At 35.1% G+C, this 25,681-nt stretch overlaps 1 protein-coding gene and 1 pseudogene across 2 annotated transcripts in view; one reads left to right on the top strand and one right to left on the bottom strand.

Moving 5' to 3' along the window:
• CNBD1 (cyclic nucleotide binding domain containing 1) overlaps positions 1–25,681 on the bottom strand; it is a gene marked incomplete at both ends in the record, with an annotated part of 341,848 nt that overhangs the window by 62,183 nt on the left and 253,984 nt on the right. Inside the window, one exon of the mRNA XM_079146622.1 lies at positions 24,572–24,759. Within this exon, the coding sequence (XP_079002748.1) occupies positions 24,572–24,759 (188 nt within the window). The remainder of the gene's footprint in view (positions 1–24,571; positions 24,760–25,681) is intronic.
• Positions 13,043–16,115, top strand: LOC306663407 (protein PTHB1-like; annotated as a pseudogene). Its single transcript has one exon. The product of its transcript is annotated as a protein PTHB1-like (transcript).

Here is a 25,681-nt window from a genome sequence, read left to right as displayed (position 1 = left end):
ACTCTAATGTCAGATTTGCTCATATATATATACATTATACATACATATATTTTTAATCTTGATTTATAGTTGTTACTCTAATATTTCTCCTAATGGTTTAAAGAATGTATTTCTTCTAATGATTAATTGGAATCATTCTATCTTTGTTTTCATAGCTCTGGTTTATACTTGATTCTTTTATCCCTATTCTCTCTCTTACATTATCTGCTACTGCCTCAAATTCCCTCATCCATATTTTTCTCCTCTTTACCTTGGTGCATATTATGCTCTTTTATCTTTTCTTTCTTTTTGTTCTTGTTCTCTCCCTATTGCCTAATCTTTCTTTCTTCCATCTCTCAATGTCCATATAATGTTATAGCAATTTTACTATAATAACTAATTTTTCAAACTATTCTAGAACTTTACTACAACTTTCTAACTGAATTAGAGAAACTGTTAAGAACAATATCAACAAGTTTTTGCCTTTCCTAAGTTTGAATAGCCCATGACTTGACTTTGAAGTAATCATAGTAAATAGGATTCAGTGGCTTCTCTCAAAGTGGTAATGATAATGGAATCCAAAGAGGACCATAGTGAGTAAAAGTATCAATATGTGGACATTCACTCAGCCCAGAACTTGAAAGAGAAATAAAATAAAAAATAGTCCCTTGTTTTCAATAAAAAGTAATAACCATCCTAATACACGGATAGACATACAAGCAATATGGAAAAGAAAGTGAACAAATAATTCAAATAGCCCATAACACTTCAATAACTGATGGCAATGGCATTGACACCACAGTAGAGGAAATACCAGAGAAAAAATTTTAGAAGTCCATAGTTAAATTGCTCAATGGGCTAAAAGAAGACATAGAAGTAAAACTAAAGAGAAAATATAGGAAGTGAAAGACCACTTCAATAAATAAATAGAGGTCCTGAAAAATAACCAAACAAAACTGGAATTGAAAGACATAATAACCCCCCCCCCAAAAAAAAAATACAACAGAAAACATCACCAATAGATTAGAGCACTTTGAAGATAGACTTTCAGGACTTGAAGACAAATTATGTAATCTTGAAAATAAATTAACCATAAATAAAAGATATTAAAAGGCCAAGTCTCCGTGTCTTCTATTCTGTACCATTGGTCTACCTGTCTGTTTTGTACCATGCCGTTTTTGTTACCATTACTCTGTAGAATTGTTTATGATCTGGTATTGTGATGCCTCCTGCTTCACTTTTCTTGCTAAGGATAGCTTTGGTTATTCTGGGTCTCTTATTTTTACAAATGAATTACATGACTGCTTTTTCTATGTCAATGAAGAATGTCATAGGGATTTTAATAGGAATTTCATTACATCTGTATAATGCTATACATTGTTAGTATGTCTATTTTGACAATATTGATTCTTCCTACCCAGGAGCATGGGAGGTCTTTCCATCTTCTAAGATCTTCTTCAATTTCTTTCTTTAATGTTCTGTAGTCTTCATTGTAGAGGTCTTTCACCTCTTTTGTTAGATTGAGTCCAAATTTTTTTTTTTAAGCTACTGTGAATGGTGTAGTTTTCCTAATTTTTCTTACAGTTGATTCATCATTATTTATGGGTATTGATTTTATATCCTGCTACTTTTATGAATTAATTTATTAGTTCTAAAAGTTTTCTGGTGGAATATTTTGAATCTTCTAAATATATAATCATGTTATAAGCAAATAGTCATAGTTTGAATTCTTCTTTTCCTATTCATATCCCTTTAATTTTGTCTAATTATTCTGACTAGAGTTCCCAGGACTATGTTGAATAGAAGTGCTGATAAGAGAGTATCCTTGTCTTCTTCCAGTTTTTAGAGGGAATAAATCCATTTGTAACAAAACAAAATTAAACCCCTGTCTCTCACTCTGCACAAAAATCAGCTTAAGTGGATAAAAGACTTAGGCACCAGAATAAAGAACCTGTGCCTAATAGAAGAAAATGTAGGCCCAAATTTTCACCATGTTGGCCTAGTATCTGATTTCCTTAACAAGACTCCTAAAGTGCAAGAAGTAAAATCAACAATCAATAAATGGAATGGATTCAAACTAAAAAGCTTCTTTCAGCAAAAGAAACAATCAATAATGTGAAAAGAGAGCCTACAGTTTGAGAGGAAATCTGTACCACATGCACCTCAGATAAAGCATTAATCCCTAGGATATGCAAAGAACTCAAAAAACTGAACACCAAAAAAAATAAATAACTCAATCAAAAACTGGGCTAAGGAACTGAACAGACACTTCATAGAAGAAATATAAAATCAACAAATATTTGGAAAAATGTTCAACATCTCTAGCAATTAGAGAAATGCAAATTAAAACTACTCTAAGAGTTAATCTCACTCCAGTCAGGATGGCAATTATGAAGAATATAGGCAACAATAAATGTTGGTGAGGACGTTGGGGAAAAAGGTACACTCATACATTGCTTGTGGGACTACAGATTGGTGCAACCACTCTGGAAAGCAGTATGGAGATTCCTCAGAAAACTTGGAATGGAATCACAGTTTGACCCAGTTATCCCACTCCTTGGTTTATACCCAAAGTACTTAAAATCAGCATACTATAATGATGAGGCCATGCCAATGTTTATAGCAGCTCAGTTCAAAATACCTAAACTATGGAACCACCCTAGATGCCTTTCAACAGATGAATGGATAAAGAAACTGTGGTACATATCACAGAGGAATATTACTCAGTCATAAAGAAGAATGAAATTATGGCATTTCCAGGTAAATGAATGGAGTTGGAGAATATTATGCTAGGGCAAAATAAGCCAATTCCCCAAAACCAAAGGCCAAATGTTTTCTTTGATATGGGGATGCTAGTTCACAATAAGAGGGAGGCTAAGGAAAAATAGAAGTACTTTAGATTAGGCAGAGGGAGTAAAGGGAGGGGAAAGAGTGTGGGGTAGGAAGAATAGTAGAATGAATCAGACATTATTACCCTATGTACATATATGATTACACAACCAGTATTGTTCTATAACATGTACCACCCGAAGAATGAGAAGTTATACTCCATTTATGTATGATGTGTCAAAATGAATTCTACTGTTATGCATATTTAATTAAAACAAAAAAAATTTACCGAAAAAAGTAAATAAATAATCTGACATTATACTTCAAGACCTTAGAGAAAGAACAAACTAAAACCAAACTAAGCAGAAGACAGGAAATTATGAAAATCAGAGCCGAACTTAGTGAAATTGATAATGAATACAGAATATACAAAGAATAGACAAAGAATTTTAAAAACACTTAGCACCAAAAAGAAAAGAACACAGTCAATAAATGGGCAAAGAATCTAAACAGATACTTCTCAAAAGAAGAAGTATAAAATGTCAACAAATATATGAAAAAATGTTCTACATCTCTAGAAACTAGGGAAATGCAGATCAAAACCACATTGAGATTTCATCTCATTCTAATCAGAATGTCAATTATCATGAACACAAATATAATAAACTTTGCCAAGGATGGGGAGTAAAAGGTGCACTTGTACATTGTTGATGGGACTGCAAATTAATGCAACCACTTCAGAAAGCAGTATGGAGATTCCTCAAAAAACTAGGACTGAAACTACCATATTATCCAGTTATTCCACTCTTTGATATCTATCCAAAAGATCTGAAATCAGCACACTCTAGGGATACAGCTACATTAATATTTGGAACTAATATTTGGAACAAGCTATGGAACTAATAAGGGTACCCTTCAACATATGAATAGATAAAGAAAATGTGGTTCATACACACAGGGAGTATTACTAAGCCATAAAGAAGAATGTGATTATGGCATTTGCTGATATATATGGATGGAACTGGAGACTATCATGCTAAGTGAAATATGTTAGACTCAGGAAATCAAAGGTAGAATGTTTTCCCTGATATGAGGAAGCTAGTCTAAAATAAAGGGGGAAAAGAAGAAGGAGATAGACACAAGATGGGATTTCCTTCATAACAGAAGAAAGATCAGTGGAATAGAGGAAGGGGGTTGAGAGGAAGGGAAGATGAGATAAGGAAAAATTAATGGAATGAATCTACCAGGTTTTCGTATGCACACAGATTTATACATGACAGTTAATCTCACCATTATGTATATTCACAAGACACTAATTAAAAAAAAGAACTATCATTAACTAAATAGCAGAATTATGAGTAGAATACAGGCAAGGGAACAAGAGGAGAGAGGGGAGGAGGGGAAGGGAAAGTACTGAGGATTTTAATTAGGGAAAATTATATTCCAAGCATTTATAATCAAGTCAAAATGAATCCTAACGTTTTGTATAACTAATATGAACCAATACAAAATAGAAAAAATACATATCTTTTTAATAAAATCATGGTGGCAGAGGAACTCAGATGCCTGGACAATAGAAGCCAACACGTATGACTACAAAAAATGTTGATATAGCTATAATGATAAAAGTACCCTAAAGTGAAAACTCAAACAACATAATACATTGCAAGGCTATGTTTGCAACACATGTAATAAGAAAAAAAAAAAAAGCAAAATCACTACTATATTCAGGGGTCTTCTAAATTAATAAACAAAAGCCCACGAAAACCTGGGTGTAAAGTGAGCACAATATGAAACTGTCATTTCACAGTAGACAGGCAGACATCCATAAATCAGAACCCACTCTCACCTTCCTACCTCCAAATTTAGCACAATTTTAATCTTACATAAACTGGAAATTACTGAAGATCTGAAAATCCACTACTTAAAGCCATGAGATAAACAACAGCAAGCTTGAAGACATGTGGATATCTTCATGAATAAATCCAGGAATCAAATGAGAAGCCATCTTTTAACACAAAGATTGGGAAAGACAAAAAATATTAATTGAAAGCTTTAAATCTATTTTGCTTTGAAGTAAAATAAATTTGAATCAACATCTAAATGTGAAGTCCTTTTATTTTATGATATTTTTAAAAAGCATTCGTAAACAGACTTAATAGGTACCAATAAACATTTCTTTCATTGCTTTTATAATAGAAGAGTTGTAAAATTATCTCTTACACACTATAATTTTTACTTTTTTCTTAATTCATTTTCAAATAGTTGTAAATTGGCTATGACTTAATGTGTATTTTTAATTATGACCCACATTTTGACTGTGAAAATAAAAGGCTACTCTATGTAGTAATAAGAAATGTCTTCATGTTTTAACTATAATCACAAACTATCTCTATTAAAATTTTAAATGACTGAGGAAACAAAAAAATGTTATATTCCAATTTCATCTTTATAGCAAAAACTTCCCTACTGACTTTTTAGTTATGAACTTTAAAATATTCTAATATTTAGGTTTAATTTTAAAAACAAGTGCATATATTTTAAACATGTCGATTTAGATAGAATAAATGTAGTATATAAAAAGAGGACCTTTTAATCAATGTGGATTAAATCCTTTATCACTTGCAATTTAGTTGAATCAAAACTCATTTCACAGTTCATCTTTGATATCTTGAAGGCTCTAATTAAATTAAACTAAATTTAATTTAATTTATTCTTATTGAACACTTTAAGACGCTTTATTGATACTGCACTCTGACTTAAAGTCAGTCACCTTGACACTGGGGGCTAGGAGCCAGGGGAGATCAACATCTAAGTGCAGGAGAGAACCCTTCAAAACCGTGTATGAATACATGAGAGAAACTGGTTTCACTAAATTCTAGTCATTTTATAGTTTCCAGAATTTGAATAAGAATTTAATCCATTTTGAACTGATTTTTTTGTATGGTGTGAAATGAGTCCAACATTATTCTGAAGCACATGGATATCCACTTTTTCCAATAGTTTATTTAAGAGACAGTCCTTTCCCCATTATCTGTTCTTGGCAATGTTTCCTTGTTGAAAATCAACATAATGATGAATTTATTTCTGACATTTTGATCTATGTATCTGTTTTATATGCCAATCTGATGCTATTTGATTATTATACTTTTGTAGTATATTTTGAAGTCAGCTAGTGTGATGTCTCAAGTTTCGTCTTTTTGATTGAGATTGCTTTGGCTATTTGGACTCATTTAGTTCCATAGAAATCTTAAGGCTATTTTCCTTTTCCTGCGAATATGTCATTGAATTTTGATAGAGATTGCATTAATCTACAGATCATCTGGAGTAGGGTGAACATTTTAATAATATCAATCCTTTCAGTCTGTGAACACAGGATATCTTTCCAGATCTTTCATTTATTTGTGTAATTTTTTATTTCTTTCACCCATGTTTCATAGTTTTCCTATTTGTTAAATTTACTCCTTTTTTTAAATTTTTATTTTTAGAAGATATTTTGAAGGGAAATATTTTCTTGATTTCTTTTTCATATGGTTTGTTGTTAGTATACAGAATCTCTAATGATTTTTGTATGTTGAGTTTGTATCTTGCAACTTTACTAAAATTCATTTATCAATTCAAACAGATTTTTGATAGAGTCTTTGGAGTTTTCTGTATACAAAATCATATTGTCCGTATACAAAACATTTGAATGTTTTTCTTCCCAATCTGGGTGACTTGTATCTTTGCATTCCACCTAATTGTTCTGGCTGGGACTTCCCACACTATATTGAATAGATGTGGCAAAAGTGACATTTTTTTTGTGTTGAGATATAGTCTAGCTCTCTGATTTATTGAGAGTTTGGTTTGGTTTGGTTTGGTTTGGTTTGGTTTGGTTTGGTACCAGGGATTAAACTCAGGGGCTCTAAACAACCATGCCACATCCCCACCCTTTTTTTACATTTTATTAGAAACAGGTCTCACTGAGTTGCTTAGGGTCTCGCCATGTTGCTGATGCTGGCTGAGTTTGAACTCATGATCCTCCTGCCTCAGCCTCCCGAGTCACTGGGATTACAGGTGCGCACCACCACACCCAGTTTATTAAGAGTTTTCAATCATGAACAAATATTGAGTTTAGCAAAGCTTTTCGACATCTATTCTCTACTCTTTCTTTAAATTCAATTGTTAATTGTAGCCTGTAAAGTTTATTTGGCAATTTATATATATCACTAATGAATATAAATGTAACATTTATAAAGCTCTTACTTTTGGTAAGCATATTCATATGTCATCTTTAATCACCAAAGCAGTTCTATGAGTAGGGTATTATTAGTACTATTATTACAATTGTATCTATCTTTAAGGAAACAGAATTTTTTAAAAAGTAAGAATATATCCAAAATCAAATGGTTGGTAAATAGCTGAACCAGGACTCAAACCTATATTCCAATTATTTCTTTTCTAGGTAAATTTTTAAGAGAAATAAAAACATTTGTCATAAGAAGCATGTACATGAACATTCACTGTTTAGGAAATAGCTCAATTGTCTATAAACAGAATAATGAATAAATATGTCATCATATATTCATACAATTAAGTACTATTCAGCAATTAAATAAAACATGAAAACATGTAAATTATAAAAATAGACTGAGTAAAAACAGTCAAACAGAGAGATACATGTGCAGGATTGTATCTGTATGGAAATTTAGAATAAGCAAAATGGTACTAGAAATCAGATCAAATGAAGCTTCTGAGTATGCCTTGGACTAAATGCATACCTTCCCAAAACTCATGCTGAAATCCTCATCCTCAAGGACTTCTTTTAGGAGATAGGGACTTTGGAAGTGCTTAAAGCATGAGGGTAGAGCCTTCATAGTTAGGATTAGTGTCCCTATAAAACAGGCCCAAGAAAGTGGTTCACCCTTTCACCATGTGAGGACCCAGTGAGAAGGCACCATCTATGAACAGGAAAATGGGCCCTAGGATGCCAAATCTGTCAAAACCAACATGATAGAGTTCCCAGACTCCAGAACTATGAGAAATAAATTTCTGTTACTGGTTCTGTTACCATCTAGTTTATGGTGTTTTTGTTGCAGCAACCCAAACAGGCTACAACAGAAAAGATAAGTAATGGGCTAAGAAATCTATATCAACAGTATAACATAGGGCTCTGGTAAGCTATTTGAATTACAAAAACATTAGACAAAGGAACCCAAGAATTTGATTTTTTTTGATGACTGGGTCTTAAAAGTAATAGTAATAATGATGAAAGATAATTAAACCTTATGAAATCATAGAAGAAAATAGATTTCTCATCTCAACAATTGAGCAAAACATTACATACACTCCTGCACATATACACAGTCATATAGTGCCAGAATTTTAAAAATTAATTTCATATGTAGTTGTAGGTATTCTAGATTTATGCATATTTATCATTTTAAATATTTAATAAATACATAAAAATGGATCTAATATGTAATTTTAATTGTACATAGCATTTAATTACATAGAGACATTAGGATTCATATATCTAATAACAAATTGAAAGACTTTTAAATTTTAAATTAATGCTGTAAAATTTTATAAAAGTTCAACAAATATCATTTTACTCTTTGATTTAGTTACTCTTCACTCTCTTAAATACAAATATTAATCATTTCAATTTATTAGGCTTTTTACAGTCTTCCCAATATCACTGAATGAATTCTAGATAAATTATAAAGTGTTTGCTTAGTTGAAATGGTTATAAAAATTCCCCAAAATTCTAGAAACCATCCTGGAGACAGAACTCAATGGTCTTTTTTATTCATCCATAACTTAGTATGAGGTAACTTCTTGAACACTTTGCCTTCTCTGATTTTTGTCTGTCCAAAATCAAACTATTATAACCTTCAGCATGGACCATTTCCCTTGATTTTTCCTTGATTCTTCTCCAACCTCTTTCAGCTAAGCTACCTAATTCATACCAATCAGAGTTAACTCTTTAATGTAGATATCTTTCTCGTGTCACTCTTCTCCACAAAAATCTTCAATGACTTTCCATGGCCTATAAAATAATTACTTAAACTTGATGAACATGGTCCTTTAAAATATGAAGCTAACCTACCTGCTAAGCTGTATTTATGACACCACCTTCCCACTTCTGTGTCTTTCCTTATGTTGTTCCTTAGTCTAGAATGACCTTTCTACTCTGATGAAATTCTCATTTCAATGCTTTTTTTTTTTTTCCACTCACAGTCTTTTTCATATATTTCATTATAAGAATTAACCTGAGTTTCCCTCATTAAAGTGCAAAACCTTGATAACAGGTCCAATAGTCATTTATCTTTATTCCTGAAGGTTTTTGTAAAAATTAGGTAACATTGATAGTGCCCATTGTGGTACTTGATACATAATAGTTAGTTTGAAGTTAAAGCATTTACAAAATGCTGATAGATACAAGAATAGGGAACTATGCAGGAGAGCTGTGTTTATCTCAGGCTTAGATTTCAGCAGTAATCTTGACCATTGTTTTTGCCAAGATTTTTGCTATTGCAGGTAGAAAAATCTTACTGATGTGAAGGAGAATGATGTGCATGTAGATAAGGAAGATTGATATGGCTAGAATGGGATATGAGTGTGTTTTTCCAGGTTAGAGAAGATGGAAGATTAAAAAGGCAGATGGCATACAGGAGATAGAGAAGAGGGGTAGGCCTCACGTGTTAAACTAAGCAACTTGAAATGTATCTTCAAAAACAAGGAGAATATTGGAAAGGTTTGACATCTTTTCAAAAATCAATACAGAGGGCAGATTAAAAGAGAAGCAGTTAGGAACATATTATAGAAATCTAAATGCAATGATAATCTCTGGGTGTAATAATACGGAATATATTTTCACTGTGATTTGCTTTCCAACCAATATTATTATTGCCGAAGAACAGGCTCGGTCTCTTGGTTTAACTTAGCATCAGTATGCCTCTGACTTTCTAGACAGTCAACATCATAAAACTCCTAAACTCCAGACTCACATTTCAAACTGCCAAATTATTTGAGTATATAATTGGCATCTACAAATATCAAACTTAGCACATCCAAATTTGAACTTAAATTTTCATTCCCAAATCTTCTTGTACCTCAGTCTTACCAGTTTCAATAAGTCATATTGGCATTTCAAAATTAGAGAAATGGTTATTGAATCCTCTCTTTCTTTCACCCTTTATGTCCAATCCATACAATTCTACCTGAAAAATATATCCTGAACCCATTGACTTCTGTATATGCTCACTAGAGAAACAGTATACAAGAAAACAACGCTTTCAAGTAGACTATCACCAGAACCTTCTCATCATTTCCCCTTGTTACCCTTCTGGACCCACTTTATCCAAATCCATTTCGCCCTACCCACAGCAGCCAAAATGATTTTTTCACATGTAAATCATGTTTCTCTACTGTTTCTTAAAATACAGCATTGTCCTTTTCAAATTCAAGCAAATAATCAATGGAACCTGAGAGAGATGATTTGATTTTTGTTTTAAAATAATAATCATTTTTTACTAAATGTAAAATACCAACAAACACAACAATTGTTTCTCCAGAAAGCTTAATCTTCTATCCATATTGAATACCACATGTGTGCTGGTTATGCTGTTTATTTTTAGCATAAATGTTATTTAAGCTTTTTCCGGAATGACAGAAAAAGTTTAGTGAAAAGCACATCCGTTGATAAACAGCAAACTAATTAAATATGCAGGAAAGTCCATTGTCTCTGACATGGATATTTTAAAGTTGTTCAAAATTTTATAAAGGCTTGTTTTCTGAGGACATGACATCAAATTTCCTTAAAATAACAGTAATTAAAAGACACCAATTAAAGTAAGATTCAAACTGCCAGATTGCACTTCTTAAAATTTATGAAGTTAGTCCTTTCTTCAAGTGGCTAGTATAGTTCCTTTTTATGCTCTCAATAAAAGGAACTCTTCCAACAAGATCTAAAAACCAACTACAAACTTGCCTGCAACTAAGTGACCTTTAACTGCCTTCTCAGGCCAGTGGGTCAGACAATTTCCTCACTATCTGTCCTACTTCTCCCTGACTACATTGCTTTTTTACTCGAGATATTTCCATCGATTCATGTGTTCTTTCTTTTTACTCACTCACCCTGTTGTATGCGGTTAATTTTAGGTGACTTCTGTATCCATGCCAGTCACTCTACTGATGCACAGAGTTTGTAAGGAAGAGTAGCACATAGACTAACTTCAGTGCACTTAGTGTTGAATGAAAGTAAAAAGAAAATTAAAATCTAAAGTAGGTCATATGAGGGAAGCTAACAGTGCTGTCCACAGACATAAACAAGTTGTATCAGAGTACCAGAGAAAGTGAGCGGAGTTTTCAAAAAGGAAGTGAAGCTTGATCATTTTTAAGAGATTGCTGAGAAACCTCACAAGAGCATGCCATTCTGGGTTCTTAGGATAAAATGTATGAAGACATGGATATGACAGAAACTTGCAGTGAACGACATGTCATTCGTCATAACTAGCCCAAAGGTCATATTGGGAAGCTGAACGCTGAAGGACCCTGGAAGCCATGGCAAGGGAATTTGAATTTTATCTTGTAAGTGCCTAAAAATGACTAAAACATCTTATGCATATGACTTTTACAAACATCACTCCAGTGACAATGTGGAAGATTGTTTGTAAATGATACATAAGCACGGGAGGTTGTTGCCATGCATTAGCAAGATATATGAGGGTCTGAAGATGAAAATTGGAAGACGAGATGGAATGAAAAACAAAAGCACCACCATGAACAACAGCTGTAGGTAAAAACTGAACTTCCACAGCCTGTTAGGTATTGTTCTCAGGACTTTTTTTTGTGCTGTGCTGTGTGCTGGAGATCAAGCCAGGGTCTCAAATGTTCTCAGTGTTTTATATAATCTCTAAAACAATGATTTACAAGGCAAACAATATTATGAGTTCAGTTTTTACAGATAAAGAACCTGAAGCCTAGAGTCTAAACTGCCCATGTTTCCAGAGCTATAAAATGTAGTCTGACTCCATTACCTGTGCTCTTAAAAGTGGTACTTTATTAGATACCATGTAAGGCCACACAATGTAGGCAGGAAACCAAAATAGCTAGCAGCTCCTTTATTATGTGCAACATTATATGGAATTCTATAAAACAAGGATATAGTGCCTTTATTCTTCCCTAACTTACAAACTACTTCTTCTTAGTTATGTAATTCAGTTCCTTCATTCCAGGACATCTCTCTGGACTTCCTAAGCCACACTGAACTTGCCACAATGAATGTCCCAGACATGATCATTTTTGATTGTCAGGACAGCACCTACCTCATCATGTACTGTCTCCTTTGCTCTTGTAACAACATTTTTATAACTTCTGTTAAAAACAAGAAGCATTTTTAAATGTTTCATTTGAATGATTCCCTTGGTTCCATCAAAATGCAATCAGAAAGTAAGAGTCCCTGTATATGTGTGTGTGTGTGTGTGTGTGTGTGTGTGTGTGTGTGTGTGTGCCAGCACACGTGTGTTTGTGGGTGTGTCTGTTGACTTGCATGCCTACTTGGAGACATGCTCATCAGTTCTCTGAAACAAACAGAGAATTTACAAGAGATGTAAATAGTTTATCATTGGTTCAACATATACAAGAACAGGAGGGTGGGGACCAAACAAGCTTATTATTATTATTAAGATACAAGTTTTATAAGAATAATCAAGGCACTGATAATTATACCTGCTAAGAGACAAATAAAATTGGTGAAATCTATTATGTTTTATCTTCACAGTTAATGAGCTAACTTGCTAAAAATAAAACAAAAAGAAACGATCAGGTTAAAAGTTTGAAGCTTATTAGTTGAATGACTTTGGTTAATGCGAACCCATTTTTTTTATCTAGAATACTTCTTATCCATCTGATTGGAAAGAAGTAGAGCCCTGAAATTTGAAATCATGATATTAAAACCTTGGTACATAAAACATCATCAATGCCACCTGTTTCAATGAAGGAACATGTAGAATGCATAAATTATAGAGCTCTGCTTCAGAGTGACACTGTAGGTCCACAGACCAACCATAAATCAATTTCCATGGTCCAGGATGTTCAGTTTGAATGCATACTTGGAAGTCAGCAGAACCCCCAAAATGGATTCCTGGTCTGTGTGGTAAGAACTATAACAGTAGATGACAACAGGGCAAGGAGGGCACGGGGTTAGGCTGGAGTGGGAAGGTGTCCCTTCCATTAGCCAGTCATTATCTGCTACATGGCACTCACTGCCTTCTGCATCCATTTCCTCTTCTGTGTGAGCAGTAGGACGTGAAATTGTTCTCCCCTGCCTGGTCTCTCCCAAGGGCTAGAAGTTTCCCCTGCTTTGGGGTGACAGGGTACAGGGGAGCTTCTTAGGGGAATCTCTCTGACTCTGTGGCGCTGGTGATGCTGCCTGGCAGGCACTCTCTTAACCCAAAACGTACAAGTTCGAGCAGGAGAACAAGAGGGAGTAGTAAAAATAAGGGCTGCTCTTCTCTGCACCCTCTTATTGTTGCTTGTGCTTCATCACTGGGATCCTCATCAAGGCATTCTTAGAGGGAAGTTTGCAGATAGAGGATTTGAAGGAGGGTGAGAGTCCACTTGGCATCAGAGTGAAAGAAAATGTCTTTCACTTTAAAGCCCATGACTAGTGGTCTACTGTTCTGGGGGGAAAAGAAGAATTTGATCAAGGCTGTTTGTGTTTGGCTGATGTTGATAATAGTGGAAGTAGACAAGATAAAATAATTGTGGGTAGCTTTATGGGATACCTAAGAATCTTTAACCCCCATCCTGTAAAAACAGGAGATGAAGCTTAAGCTGAAGATTTGCTTCTGGAAGTCCATCTACAAGATCCCATACTTCAAGTGGAAATAGGAAAGTTTGTTTCAGACACTGAAATGCTTCATTTGGCTGTGTTGCATTCTAGAAAACTTTGTGTTTACTCTGTCTCAGGAACCTTGGGTAATGTGGAACATGGGAACCAAGATCAGCTTAAATTAATGTATGAACATAATCTTCAGAGAACAGCCTGCAATGTGACTTATGAATCATTTGGTGGAGTAGAAGGTCAAGATTTAATTTGTATCCAGTCTGTAGATGGGATGCTGATGGTATTTGAGCAGGAGAGCTATGCTTTTGGGAGATTTCTGCCTGGTTCTCTTCTGCCTGGCCCTCTTGCTTATAGTTCCCATACAGATTCCTTCATTACTGTCTCTTCCTGCAGACAAGTGGAAAGTTACAAGTACCAAGTACTTGCTTTTGCAACAGATGCAGATAAAAGGCAGGAGACTGAACAGCAAAAACTTGGTTCTGGAAGAAAACTAGTTGTGGATTGGGCTCTAAATATTGACGAATAAGCCCTTAATATATGTATTGTCTCTTTCAATCAGTCAGTGTCTTCTGTTTTTGTTCTGGGTGAGAGAAACTTTTTTTGTCTTAAGGATAATGGACAAATTTGATTCATGAAGAAGCTTGATTGTAGCCCAAGTTGTTTTCTCCCACATTGCTCAGTTTCTGAAGGAACAATAAATAGTTTGATTGGAAACCATAAAAATATGTCTCATGTTTATCAGGATGTGACACTGAAGTGGGTCACTCAACTTCCGCATGTTCCTGTGGCAGTAAGAGTGGGCTGTTTTCATGATTTAAAGGGCGTGATAGTCACCCTCAGTGATGATGGGCGCTTGCAGTGCTCATACCTGGGGACAGACCCTTCTCTGTTCCAAGCTCCAAAAGGTGAATCTAGAGAATTAAACTATGATGAACTTGATGTAGAATGGAAAAAACTTCAGAGAATTATCAAAGTTGTTAAATCACAAGGTGTTTGGCCCATGAATGAGAAAGAAGATGACTTGAACGCTTCTGCCATGGTTTCTTCTAACTTTGATTCAGTGTCTCAAACTGCTGATGTTGAAGTTGGAACTGACATTGTCCCTTCCATCACAGTGAAGGTCACACTGCAGAATTGAATTGTATTGCCAAAAGTCAAATTATCCATCTACGTGCAGCCACCATTAGTCTTGACTTGTGATCAGTTTACCTTTGAATTTCTGGCACCAGCGATGACTAGCACAGTAGCCTTTTCTGTTTATTTAAAAAGAAGTTATACACCATCTGATTTGGAAGGAAATGCTGTTATTTCTTATTCCAGATCCACAAGCACTCCTCGAGTTACCCAGAGTAAATTTAGACTTCCCCTGAAATTAATCTGCTTACCAGGTCAGCCTTCAAAAACTGCAAACCACAAACTAACTCTTGATACCAACAATCATCCGGTCAGTCTTCTCAGTCTCTTCCCAGGCTTTGCCAATCAGTCAGAAGATGATCAGGTGAATGTTACGGGTTTTCGTTTCTTAGGTGGCTCTCAAGTTACCCTCCTTGCTTCCAAAACCTCTCAACAATATCCCATTAAAAGTGAACAGTTTGAAGATCTTTGGCTCATAACAAATGAGCTTATTCTTCACCTTCAGAAATATTTTGAAAAACAGGGAGTCAAAGATTTTGTGTGTTCTTTTTTCGGATCTATGCCCCTTCAAGAATATTTCAAGTTGATCGATCATCATTTTGAGTTCCAGATAAATGGTGAAAAATTAGAAGAACTTTTATCTGAAAGAGCTGTACAATTCCGGGCCATCTAACACTGGCTATTAACAAGGTTCAAAGATAAAACGCCAACCCCCCTCTAACACCTGGACATCTTGCTAGATGGAACCTACAAGCAGGTAATAGCTCTAGCAGATGCAGTTGAGGAAAACCAAGGCAATCTGTTCCAGTCATTCACCAGGCTGAAAAGTGCCATCCGTCTGGTGATTTTGCTGATCGGGCTATGGCAGAAGCTTAGTGCTGACCAGATTGCTATTCTGGAAGCAGCATTTTTACCGCTACAGGAAGACACACAAGAATTGGGCTGGGAAGAAACAGTGGATGCTGCCATTTCTTACTTGTTGAAGACCTGTTTGTTTAAGAGTTCAAAGGAATAGGCTTTGAACCTCAGCATTCAGCTGAACATACCCAAAGACACAAGCCGACTGAAGAAACATATCACCGTGCTCTGCAATAGATTAGCCAAAGGGGGCCGTCTCTGCTTAAGGAATGATGCTGCGGCCCCACAGACCATAGTCATGCCAGGTATCTGTACTGCAATTCCAGAATCAGACCTAGAGGAAAGATCAGTAGAACAAGACTCCCCGGAGCTGATTATCAACCACAGGCACTTTGCTACAGAGACTCCTGTGCCTGAAGTTTCAGCCCTCCAAGGAGTTTCAGAATGGTCCAGGCAGTTGTATAGCTGAGAGGAAGAAACCTTCTGAGTCTACCCTATGCAGACCACATGTCCAGCCCAAGTGTGAGGCTGGCCCAGGTGCTATGTAAACCTCACCCCTAGAGAGGACACTAGCTGTGGGTCTTCTTATTTTTCTAGAGGACTTGGAATACCTTGGGCAAGTCAGCTGGAAGACAAGATGTGTGTATTCCTTGAGGCCAAAAAAGGGGAGTATCCTCAAATAACAGAAACAGCAAAGGACCACCTGCCCCTTCCCACAAGCGATGTCCTTGAGAGAGTAGCAGGGTACAGTCCTGGAAGTGATTCATTATTGCCTAATAATTCCCCAAACAATAAAACACCTGGGGCAATACCAGAACTACATCCCGTCCCTGGGAACTTCATTTGGGGAAAGGCATCTTCCTAGAACACAAAGGCAACTATACCCCGGAAGTGAAGCCAGAAGCATCTTCCACAGCTGCTCACACCATCACACTAAGGGAAGCCCAGAAACGGAAAGGCAGTTTGGCACAGATATCATGCATAAACTCTCATTGACTATTCTGTTGTTTTGTTTTGTTTTGTTTTGTTTTTGAATGGGTGCTGATTGATACATGAGGGACATTTATACATTTGTGCACATACATATTTGTTTCTGCTCTTCCATTTCTAGCATTTTTTGAAGGTAATTATTTTTCATGGATCAGTTTTTTGAGGACTAGGATGTTTGATTAGTATATATAAATTTTGTTCTTTTCTTTCATTTCTCTTTTACTTCTAGGTTTAATTTCTATTTTATACATTATATTCTCTTACTTATCTCTTTCCCTCTACTCTCTCTTTTCCTCTGCTAACAGCCAATCTCTATTGATCTCTTGTTCACTCTTCCTTTAATTTTTAAATTGTTTTCCTCTCCTCCTCCCTCAAAATCATCACATTATACCTCATTTCTATTCTATCCCTGTTCATCATGTGAAATTTTAAACCCTTTTGTAAACTTACTGTTTCTACCATGAGAAATAACTGATCATAACATTTCTGATTATTGTGAAAATCAACATGGTAGATTTCATAACAAGAACTATTTGATTTAGTGCTGTAAATTGTTTGCATTGGTTGTTGTTGTTATTATCTGTCTCTTCCTAAAGGATGAGGTGTCGCTGGCTCTTTGCGGTTCCAAAATCCATGGATATTTGTCACCACCTGCAACAACAACTTGCACGGGTCTTATGGGTGGTGGAGTGGAAACTGAGGCACTTCTATCTTTCTCTTTGGTGCACTGCTTTCTTGCTTGTTTATAGAGGATAGAGGAAATGAGGTTTACTTGCTTTGAGAGGAGAGAGAGACTTTGCTTATCAGAGAGAAAGAGACTTTGCTTTGAAAGAAGGACAGGCTTTTCTTAGAGCTTAGAAGAAGAGAGACCTGCCACGCCTTAAAGTCCTGCATCCTGTGAACTAAGGGTACGTCTGCGATCTGCCTTCCGCCGTTGCCTGCTAGCTGCTGTGCCGTTTTTCCCCACTAGCTGCCGTCGCACGTTTCCTAGCTGCTTTCGTGTTTGAGTCTTCTTCTACTACTTTTCTGCTAATGGCTGCTGTAGCATGTTTTTCCCTCTGGCTGCTGTCGCACGTGTGTGTCCTTCTTCTCCTGCTTTTCTTCTGCTAATGGCTGCTGTGTCTGTCTCGCTCCGCCTACGCTTATATCACCTTCAGGAGGTGGAGAGCAGGGCCACGCCTCTTGCGCAAAGATTAGGCAAGACGCTCCGAGCAGGCAATTAGTGCTGGAGAACACATGCGCATACATTGTGTGTGTGGATGAGAAAATCACCTGAGTGTGCTTATGTCAATTAACCTCCTCGCTGCCAATGTGATCAGGCGCCATCCCGGCGCCGCCAACATGGCACAGCCCCCAACAATGAGGTACAGGAAACATTCAGGGGCACCATAAGTTCACAGAGTAGAAACTCAGGACTAACTGTTAGATGGGTAGACATGCAAACAATAGATACAGAGATACAACCCAAAGGAGTACATAATCTTTTCAATGAAATAATACCTGAAAATTTGCCAAACCTTAAGAATGAAATGAAAAATAAAATAGAGAAAGTTTATAGGACCCCATTATATAAAATTAAAACAGAAGCAACCAAGGCGTATTATTATGAAAATGCCTATTATACAGAATAAGCATAGAACTTTTTAAATTTTATTTCTTCTAATTAGTTGTTCTTCATAGTAGAATGCATTTATACATTTTTATAGATCACACACAAATAGAGTATAATCTCTCATTTTTCTTATTATACATATTGTAGGATCACATGGTCATGTAGTCATACATTTATATGAGGTAAAAACGTCTGTTTCACTCTACTAGCATTTCTTCCCCCATACCTCCTCCACTCATTTCACTCCTTTCTACCTAATTTAAAGTAACTCTATTCTTCCCTATACCCCCCATTGTGATTTAGCTTCTGCATATAAGGATAGAATTTTAAAGACTGCCAGAGAAAAATGACAGGGCATTCTGACACAGGTGATTTTTCAACCCAAGCCCTTAAAGTTAGCAGGTCTCGGAATAAGATATACCAAGCTTTGGAAGAAAAATGGATGCAAACCAGGAATATTGTACACTAAAAAAATTAAGCTTCAGAATTTATGATGAAATAAAAAACTTCCATGATAAACAAAAATCAAAAGAAGTCACAGCTACAAAATATACTCACTAAAACATTTCCTGAAGAAGAAATGAAGAAAAAAACTGAAAACCAGCTAATGGAGGAACTACTCTAGACAAATAGTTGATCAAAGGAGATAGTTATTTAAATTAAGACCAGAAATAAATCAAAATTATAGGGGATAAAAGTCCTATCTCAATAATAACATTGTATGTAAATGGCCTAAATTCATAAATCAAAAGACATAGATTGGCAGATGGGATTATAAAACAAGACCCAAAAATACAATGTCAACAAAGGATTACCTCATGGGCAAAGACTTTCACAGACTGAAGGTAAAAGGGTGGGAAAAAAACCTCCTATTCACATGGATCTCATAAACAAGCAGGGGTTTCTATTCTCATATGAGATAAAGTGGACTTCAAGCCAAAGTTAATTAGAAGGGAAAAAGAAGGTCTCTTCATACTGCTTAAGGGAATTATACAATAACAAGACATACAATCATAAATATTTATGCCCCAAACAATGGAGCATCTCCATCTATCAAATAAATCCTTCAAATTTTCAAAAATCACCTAGATCACAACACGTTAATACTGATGGCTTTGGCATACCTCTTTCATCACTTGTAGATCTTCCAAACAAAAACTAAATAACAAAGGTATTGAACTTAAATTAAAATTAATAATTTAAACTTCTCAAACATATGTAGACTATTCCATTCATCAATGACTGAATATACTTTTTTCTCATCAGCACACAGATCCTTCTCTAAAATAGACCATAACTTAGACTACAAAGCAGTTCTTAGCAAGTAGAAAAACATAGAGATAATACCTTGCATTTTGCAGATTATAATGGAATGAAATTAGAAATTAACAATAAAATTAAAAAAAAGAAGCTACTCTGACACCAAGAGATGAAATAATATGCTGTTGAATGACCAATGAATAGCTGAAGAAATCAGGATGATATAAAAAGATAATTAGAGGTAAATGAGAAACAAAGAAACAAGTGTACCCCATTTGTTTACAATAAAAAAAATGGAAAAAAAAAGAATTAAAGTTAGCATATTCTAGTGACACAGGCCTACCTATATTTATAGCATGACAATTCACAATAAACAAACTATAGAACCAGCCTAGGTGTGCATCAATAGATGAATGGATAAACAAAATGTAGTATATATACATAATGGAGTTATATTTAGTCATAAAGAAAAATGAAATTATTTCATTTGCAGGAAAATGAATGGAACTTGAGAACATCATTTAAATTAAATAAGCCAAACTTGGGTGGTCAAGGATACTGTTTTTTCTCATATGTGGAATTTAGAAATGAGGGGTGGGAAAAGATGGAAATAGAAGGGAGATCAATTGAATAGAAGGGGACGAGGTGGAGGGATGAGGTAGAGGGAAAGGGGAGGTACTGAAGAATGCAACTGATCAAATTATATTGCTATATTATTACATTGTGTGCATCTACAAATACGGAACAACAAATCCCACTATTGTGAATAATTAAAATGCACCCATAATAAAGTGAAAAAATGTTAAAAAAGTAAAAAAATAAATGAATAAAAAATAAATAAATAAATATCAAAAGGTTTTTCTATTTATCCTCTGGGAATAAAAAACAAAATAAAACAAAAATAAATAAATAAAATTGATAAATTCTTAGCCAATCTAACAGAGAAAAAGAGGGAAATGTCAAATTACTAAAATCTGTGATGAAAAAGGAAACATCACCATGGACATGTCAGAAATACAATGATAATCAGAAACTATTTTGAATATCTATACGCCAATAAAATAGAAAATCTTGAAGGCATCAACAGATTTCTAGACATATGACCTACCTAAAATGAATCAGGAGAACATAGAAAATTTAAACAGATCAATTACAAGCAAAGAAATTGAAGATGCCATCAAAAGCCTACCAAAAAAGAAAAGTCCAGGACCAGATGGATTCTCAGTCAAGTTCTACCAGACCTTCAAAGAAGAACTTATACCAATACTCCTCAAATTATTCCATGAAATAGAAAAGGAGTGAACACTTCCAAACTCATTCTATGAAACTAGTATCACACTGATACCAAAACCAGACAAAGACATATCAAGGAAAGAAAACTTCAGCTCAACTTCAACCCTGATGTAAATAGATACCAAAAAATCTTTAAAGAATACTGGAAAATTACATACAAAAACATATTTAAGATAGTGCACCACAATCAAGTGGGGTCCATCCCCAGGATGCAAGCTTGCTTCAACACCCAGAAATCAGCAAAGGTAATTCTTCACATCAATAAACTTAAAAACAAGAATCACATGATTATCTCAACAAATGCAGAAAAGGCATTTGAAGGACTGGGATTGTAAATTGGCAGTTAAGTGCTTGCCTAGCATGTGTGAGGTACTGGGTTTGATCCTCAGCACTGCATACAAATAAATAAATAAAATAAAGGTATTGTGTCTACCTACAACTAAAATTGAAAAAAAGAAAAGGCATTTGACAAAATATAGCATCCATTCATGCTCAAAACGCTAGTAAAACTAGAGATAAGAGGAATATACCTCAACATTTCAAAAGTTATATATATTTAAACCCTAGGCCAACATCATTCTAAGTGGAAAAAAACTGAAAGCATTCCCTCTGAAAACTGGAACAAGACAGGGATACCCTCCACCACTTCTACAAAACATAGTCTTTGAAACTCTAGCCAGAGCAAGTAGACAAAAGTAAGAAATTAAAGGGATGCAAGAGGGAAAAAGAAGAACTCAAACTATCCCTATTCCAATGACATGATTTTATGTTTAGAAGACCAAAATTACTCCACCAGAAACCTTATAGAACTTCTAAATGAATTGCGCAAAGTAGCAAAATATAAAATGAACACCCATAACTCAATTGTGTTCCTATACACCAAAGATGAATCCACTGAAAGAGAAAATAGGAAAACTATCCCATTCACAATAGCTTCGAAAAAATAAAATACTTGGGAATCAATCAAACAAAAGAGATGAAAGAATTCTACAAAAATCTCCAGAATACTAAAGAAATAAATTGAAGAAGACCTTAGAAGATGGAAGTAGCTCCCAAGTTCTTAGATAGGCAGAATTAATATTGTCAAAATGGTCATACTACCAAAAGCGCTACACAGATTCAATGAAATTCCTTTTAAAATTTGAATGACATTCTTCGTAGGAATGAAAAAAAGCAGTCATGGAATTCATTTGGAAAAACAGGAGACCGGAATAGCCAAAGCAATCCTTAGTTTGAACAATGAAGCAGGAAGCGTCACAATACCAGACATAAAAATATACTTCAGAGCTATCACAGCAAAAAGACCATGGCAATGGCACCAAAACAGATATGATGACCAATGGAACAGAATAGGAAACCCAAAAACAGACCCACATAAATACTATTATCTCATACTAGACAAAGGTGCCATAAACATACATCGAAGAAAAGATAGCCTCTTCAACAGATGGTGCTGGGAAAACTGGAAATCAATATGTAGCAGAATAAAACTTAACTCCTATCTCTCACTCTGCACAAAACTCAACCCAAAGTGGATTAGAGCAGACACACTGCACCTACTGTAAGAAAATTTAGACCCAACTCTCCATCATTTCAGCTTAGGATTCAATTTCTTCATCAAGACTCCTAAAGTGCAAAAGGTAAAATCAAGAATCAATAAATGGAATGGTTTCAAACTAAAAAGCTTCACCGCAAAGGAAACTGAAGAATGGGAAGACACAGTCTATAGAATGGGAGAAAAAACGGTGCCACTTGTGCCGCAGATGGACCATTAATCTTCAGGATATACAAAGAACTCAAAAAGCTTAACACCAATAAAGGACATAACCTGGTCAATAAATGGGCATACCATGGGACAGGTATCATGGAAGAAGAAATATAAACAGTCAACAAATACATGTAAAAATGTTCACACATCTCTAGCAATTATAGAAATGCAATTTAAATCTGCTCTGAGATTCCATCTCATTCCAGTCACAGTGGCAATTATCATGAATACAAGTAACAATAAATGTTGGCAAGGATGTGAGGAAAAAGGTTTACTCATATATTGCTGTTAGAAATGCAAATTGGTGCAACCACTCTGGAAAGCAGTATGGAGATTCCTTAAACAACTTGAAATGGAACTACCATTTGACCCAGTTTTCCCACTCTAGCATACTACAGTGACACAGTCACATCAATGTTTATAGGAGCACAATTCACACTAGACAAGCTATGGAACCAATCTAGGTGTCCTTCAATAGAGGAATGAATAAAGAAAATGTAGTTTATACACACACACACACACACACACACACACACACACACACACAATGGAATATTATTCAGCCATAAAGAAGATTGAAATTATGGCATTTGCCAGTAAATGGTTGCAACTGGAGACTATCATGCTAAGTGAAATAAGCCAATCCCCTAAAACCAAATGCTGAATTTTCTCTCTGATACGTGGATTCTAACACATAATTAGGGTCAGGGAGTGAAGAATAGAACTTCACTGGATTGGACAAAGGGTAATGAAAGGAAGGGAAGTGTGGGAATAGAAAAGATTGTAGAATGAATCAGACATAACTTTCCTATGTTCATATATGAATACATGACCAGTGAGACTCCACATCATGTGCAACTGCAAGAATGGGATTCTAATTAGAACAAGTTTTACTGCATGCATGTATAATATATCAAAATACACTAGACTATTATGTATATCTAAAAAAGAACACATTTTTAAAAAGAATCCAAAAAAAAAAGACAATACAGAAAGCAGAGGCAATAATTCCCATCATGAACTTGGCCCTTAAAAAAATGCATTCTAGAAGATTGGATTTGATTCCCACAATCTCTACCAGGAAACAGCCTGACTGAGCTATTAATTACATCTGCTGTGCCAAGTGAGGTATTTTTCTGTAGGAGAATAAAATGGCATCAGCCACATGGCATGTGACTCTCAATATGATGAATTGATTCTTTTTCATCCTGATTTAAAAAGAGGAGCAGAAATATTATTCATTCATATGGATGAACACTGATACTCTTTTACAGGTTTGTCTCCTTTGGATCCTTGTCTTTCTTTCTTGTTTTTATGCATTCCAATTCTTCTCAAACTTGATATTGTTTCTAGATTTCCCTCACTTCCATCTACAATGCTACATAATTTTGATTTAGTTCATTCTTTAACTTTCTACTCTGGACATCTTGGCCATCCTACGTATGGAACAGACTTTTTTGTCAAAATTCTAGTCCTAACATACTTGACACTGACAGAAAATATCCAGGGATTCAGAAACATGCTAACTTTGTGATTTTTGACCAGCTGATAATCTTGAAATATTATATATAGGCAACAGAGTTTCTTTAGGTAAGAATTTCTGATTATAATGCAATCAAGTCCTTGATTAACTTAGCATTGCTCTTAAGACAGCATGATAAACACACATCCTTGACTTGATCATGCTGATCAGTTGTTTCTCCATTCTCAAGTCATCTGTAACCCCACCTTCTATTCAAATAACACCCTTACTCTGTCAGTGAACCAGCTACATTGATCTTGTCTCAGGTAATAAATGTATTGCACAATGAGCAATATGCTATTGAAGACATCCTGCATTAAAAAATTTAATCAAATTTCCAGTTCAATATTGATAATGTAATTTATATTTTAAGGGATATATTCTTTTGATGTTTGCAGGATATTAAAAATAAATTAGATATACATATCAGGAAAAGACAAAAGTTAAAATCAGGTTACCTTGTTGTGGAAAAAGAAAATATTGATCTCTTACCACTAAATTAGGTGAAGGTATGTATAACACAGAAAGTGCAGAGTTTTCAAAGTCTTTATCAAAAATAAAGCTGCTGTGAGATGGCAAAGAGGTTGTGAATTCACTTTCTTCAAACAGGTTTCTTAACACCTTTATGCGAGGTCGAACTTGGCCTTTCAGAATTATATAAAATCCATCATTTCCATCCACTGAAACAAAACAAAACAAATGCAAAAAAGATATAGACATGACTAGAACGTATATCACAAGTTGAAAGCAAATTCCTTTAGTTTATACTATGAAAGTAACTGTAACATAGCCCTTGGGGAGAATACCAAAGGCAGGTTTGGAAATACTCACTTCAGACATTATGTATAGTAGCCCATCTTCCCATGGAATGGCCAGGTGGTAGCAGGGATAAAAAGAGCCATTTTTAAGACAATATGAGAAACTTGAACTTGACCCTCTCCCCTCAAAATTTGTATTTGCCTACTTTGTATAAGTAATAATATATATACACTATTAACTATTATTTATCTTTGTTCTGGACATGATGATGATCACTTATAGAACTGAGTAAAGCAAATAGTTTGGAAAGAGTGACTGAACAAAATTTTAAAAAAAGAATGTTTCCATATCTGTCCTTACTCCGTGTTTTAAGTCTCCACAATTTGTCACCCAACCCAGTGCCTAAGTTCAACTGTGTGTGTGTCTGTAGTTCTGGCAGGTGGATTCCCTTATGAACCACTTAGGTCAGTTTTAGCGCTTCTGCAGCCTCTTTTTTTTTTTTTTTTATTGTAAACAAATGGGATACATGTTGTTTCTCTGTTTGTACATGGGTTAAAGGCATACCATTTGTATAATCATAAATTTACATAGGGTAATGTTGTTTGATTCATTCTGTTATTTTTTCCCTTCCCCCCCACCACTCCCCCCCCTCTTTTCCCTCTAAACAGTCCTTTCTTCCTCCATTCTTACCCCCTCCCTAACCCTAACCCTAACCCTAACCCTAACTCTAACCCTAACCCTAAGCAGGGCATAGTAACTGAATGGTAGCTTACTTCATTTCTTTACATTCCTTTACAGACTGGAACAAGTTATTTGAGTGCTATAAGATTTTTTTTATTACAC

The sequence above is a fragment of the Sciurus vulgaris genome (assembly GCF_902686455.1).
Source record: "Sciurus vulgaris genome assembly, chromosome: 1".
Classification (NCBI taxonomy): Eukaryota; Metazoa; Chordata; class Mammalia; order Rodentia; family Sciuridae; genus Sciurus; species Sciurus vulgaris.
This window is presented reverse-complemented; position numbering and strand designations above follow the sequence as displayed.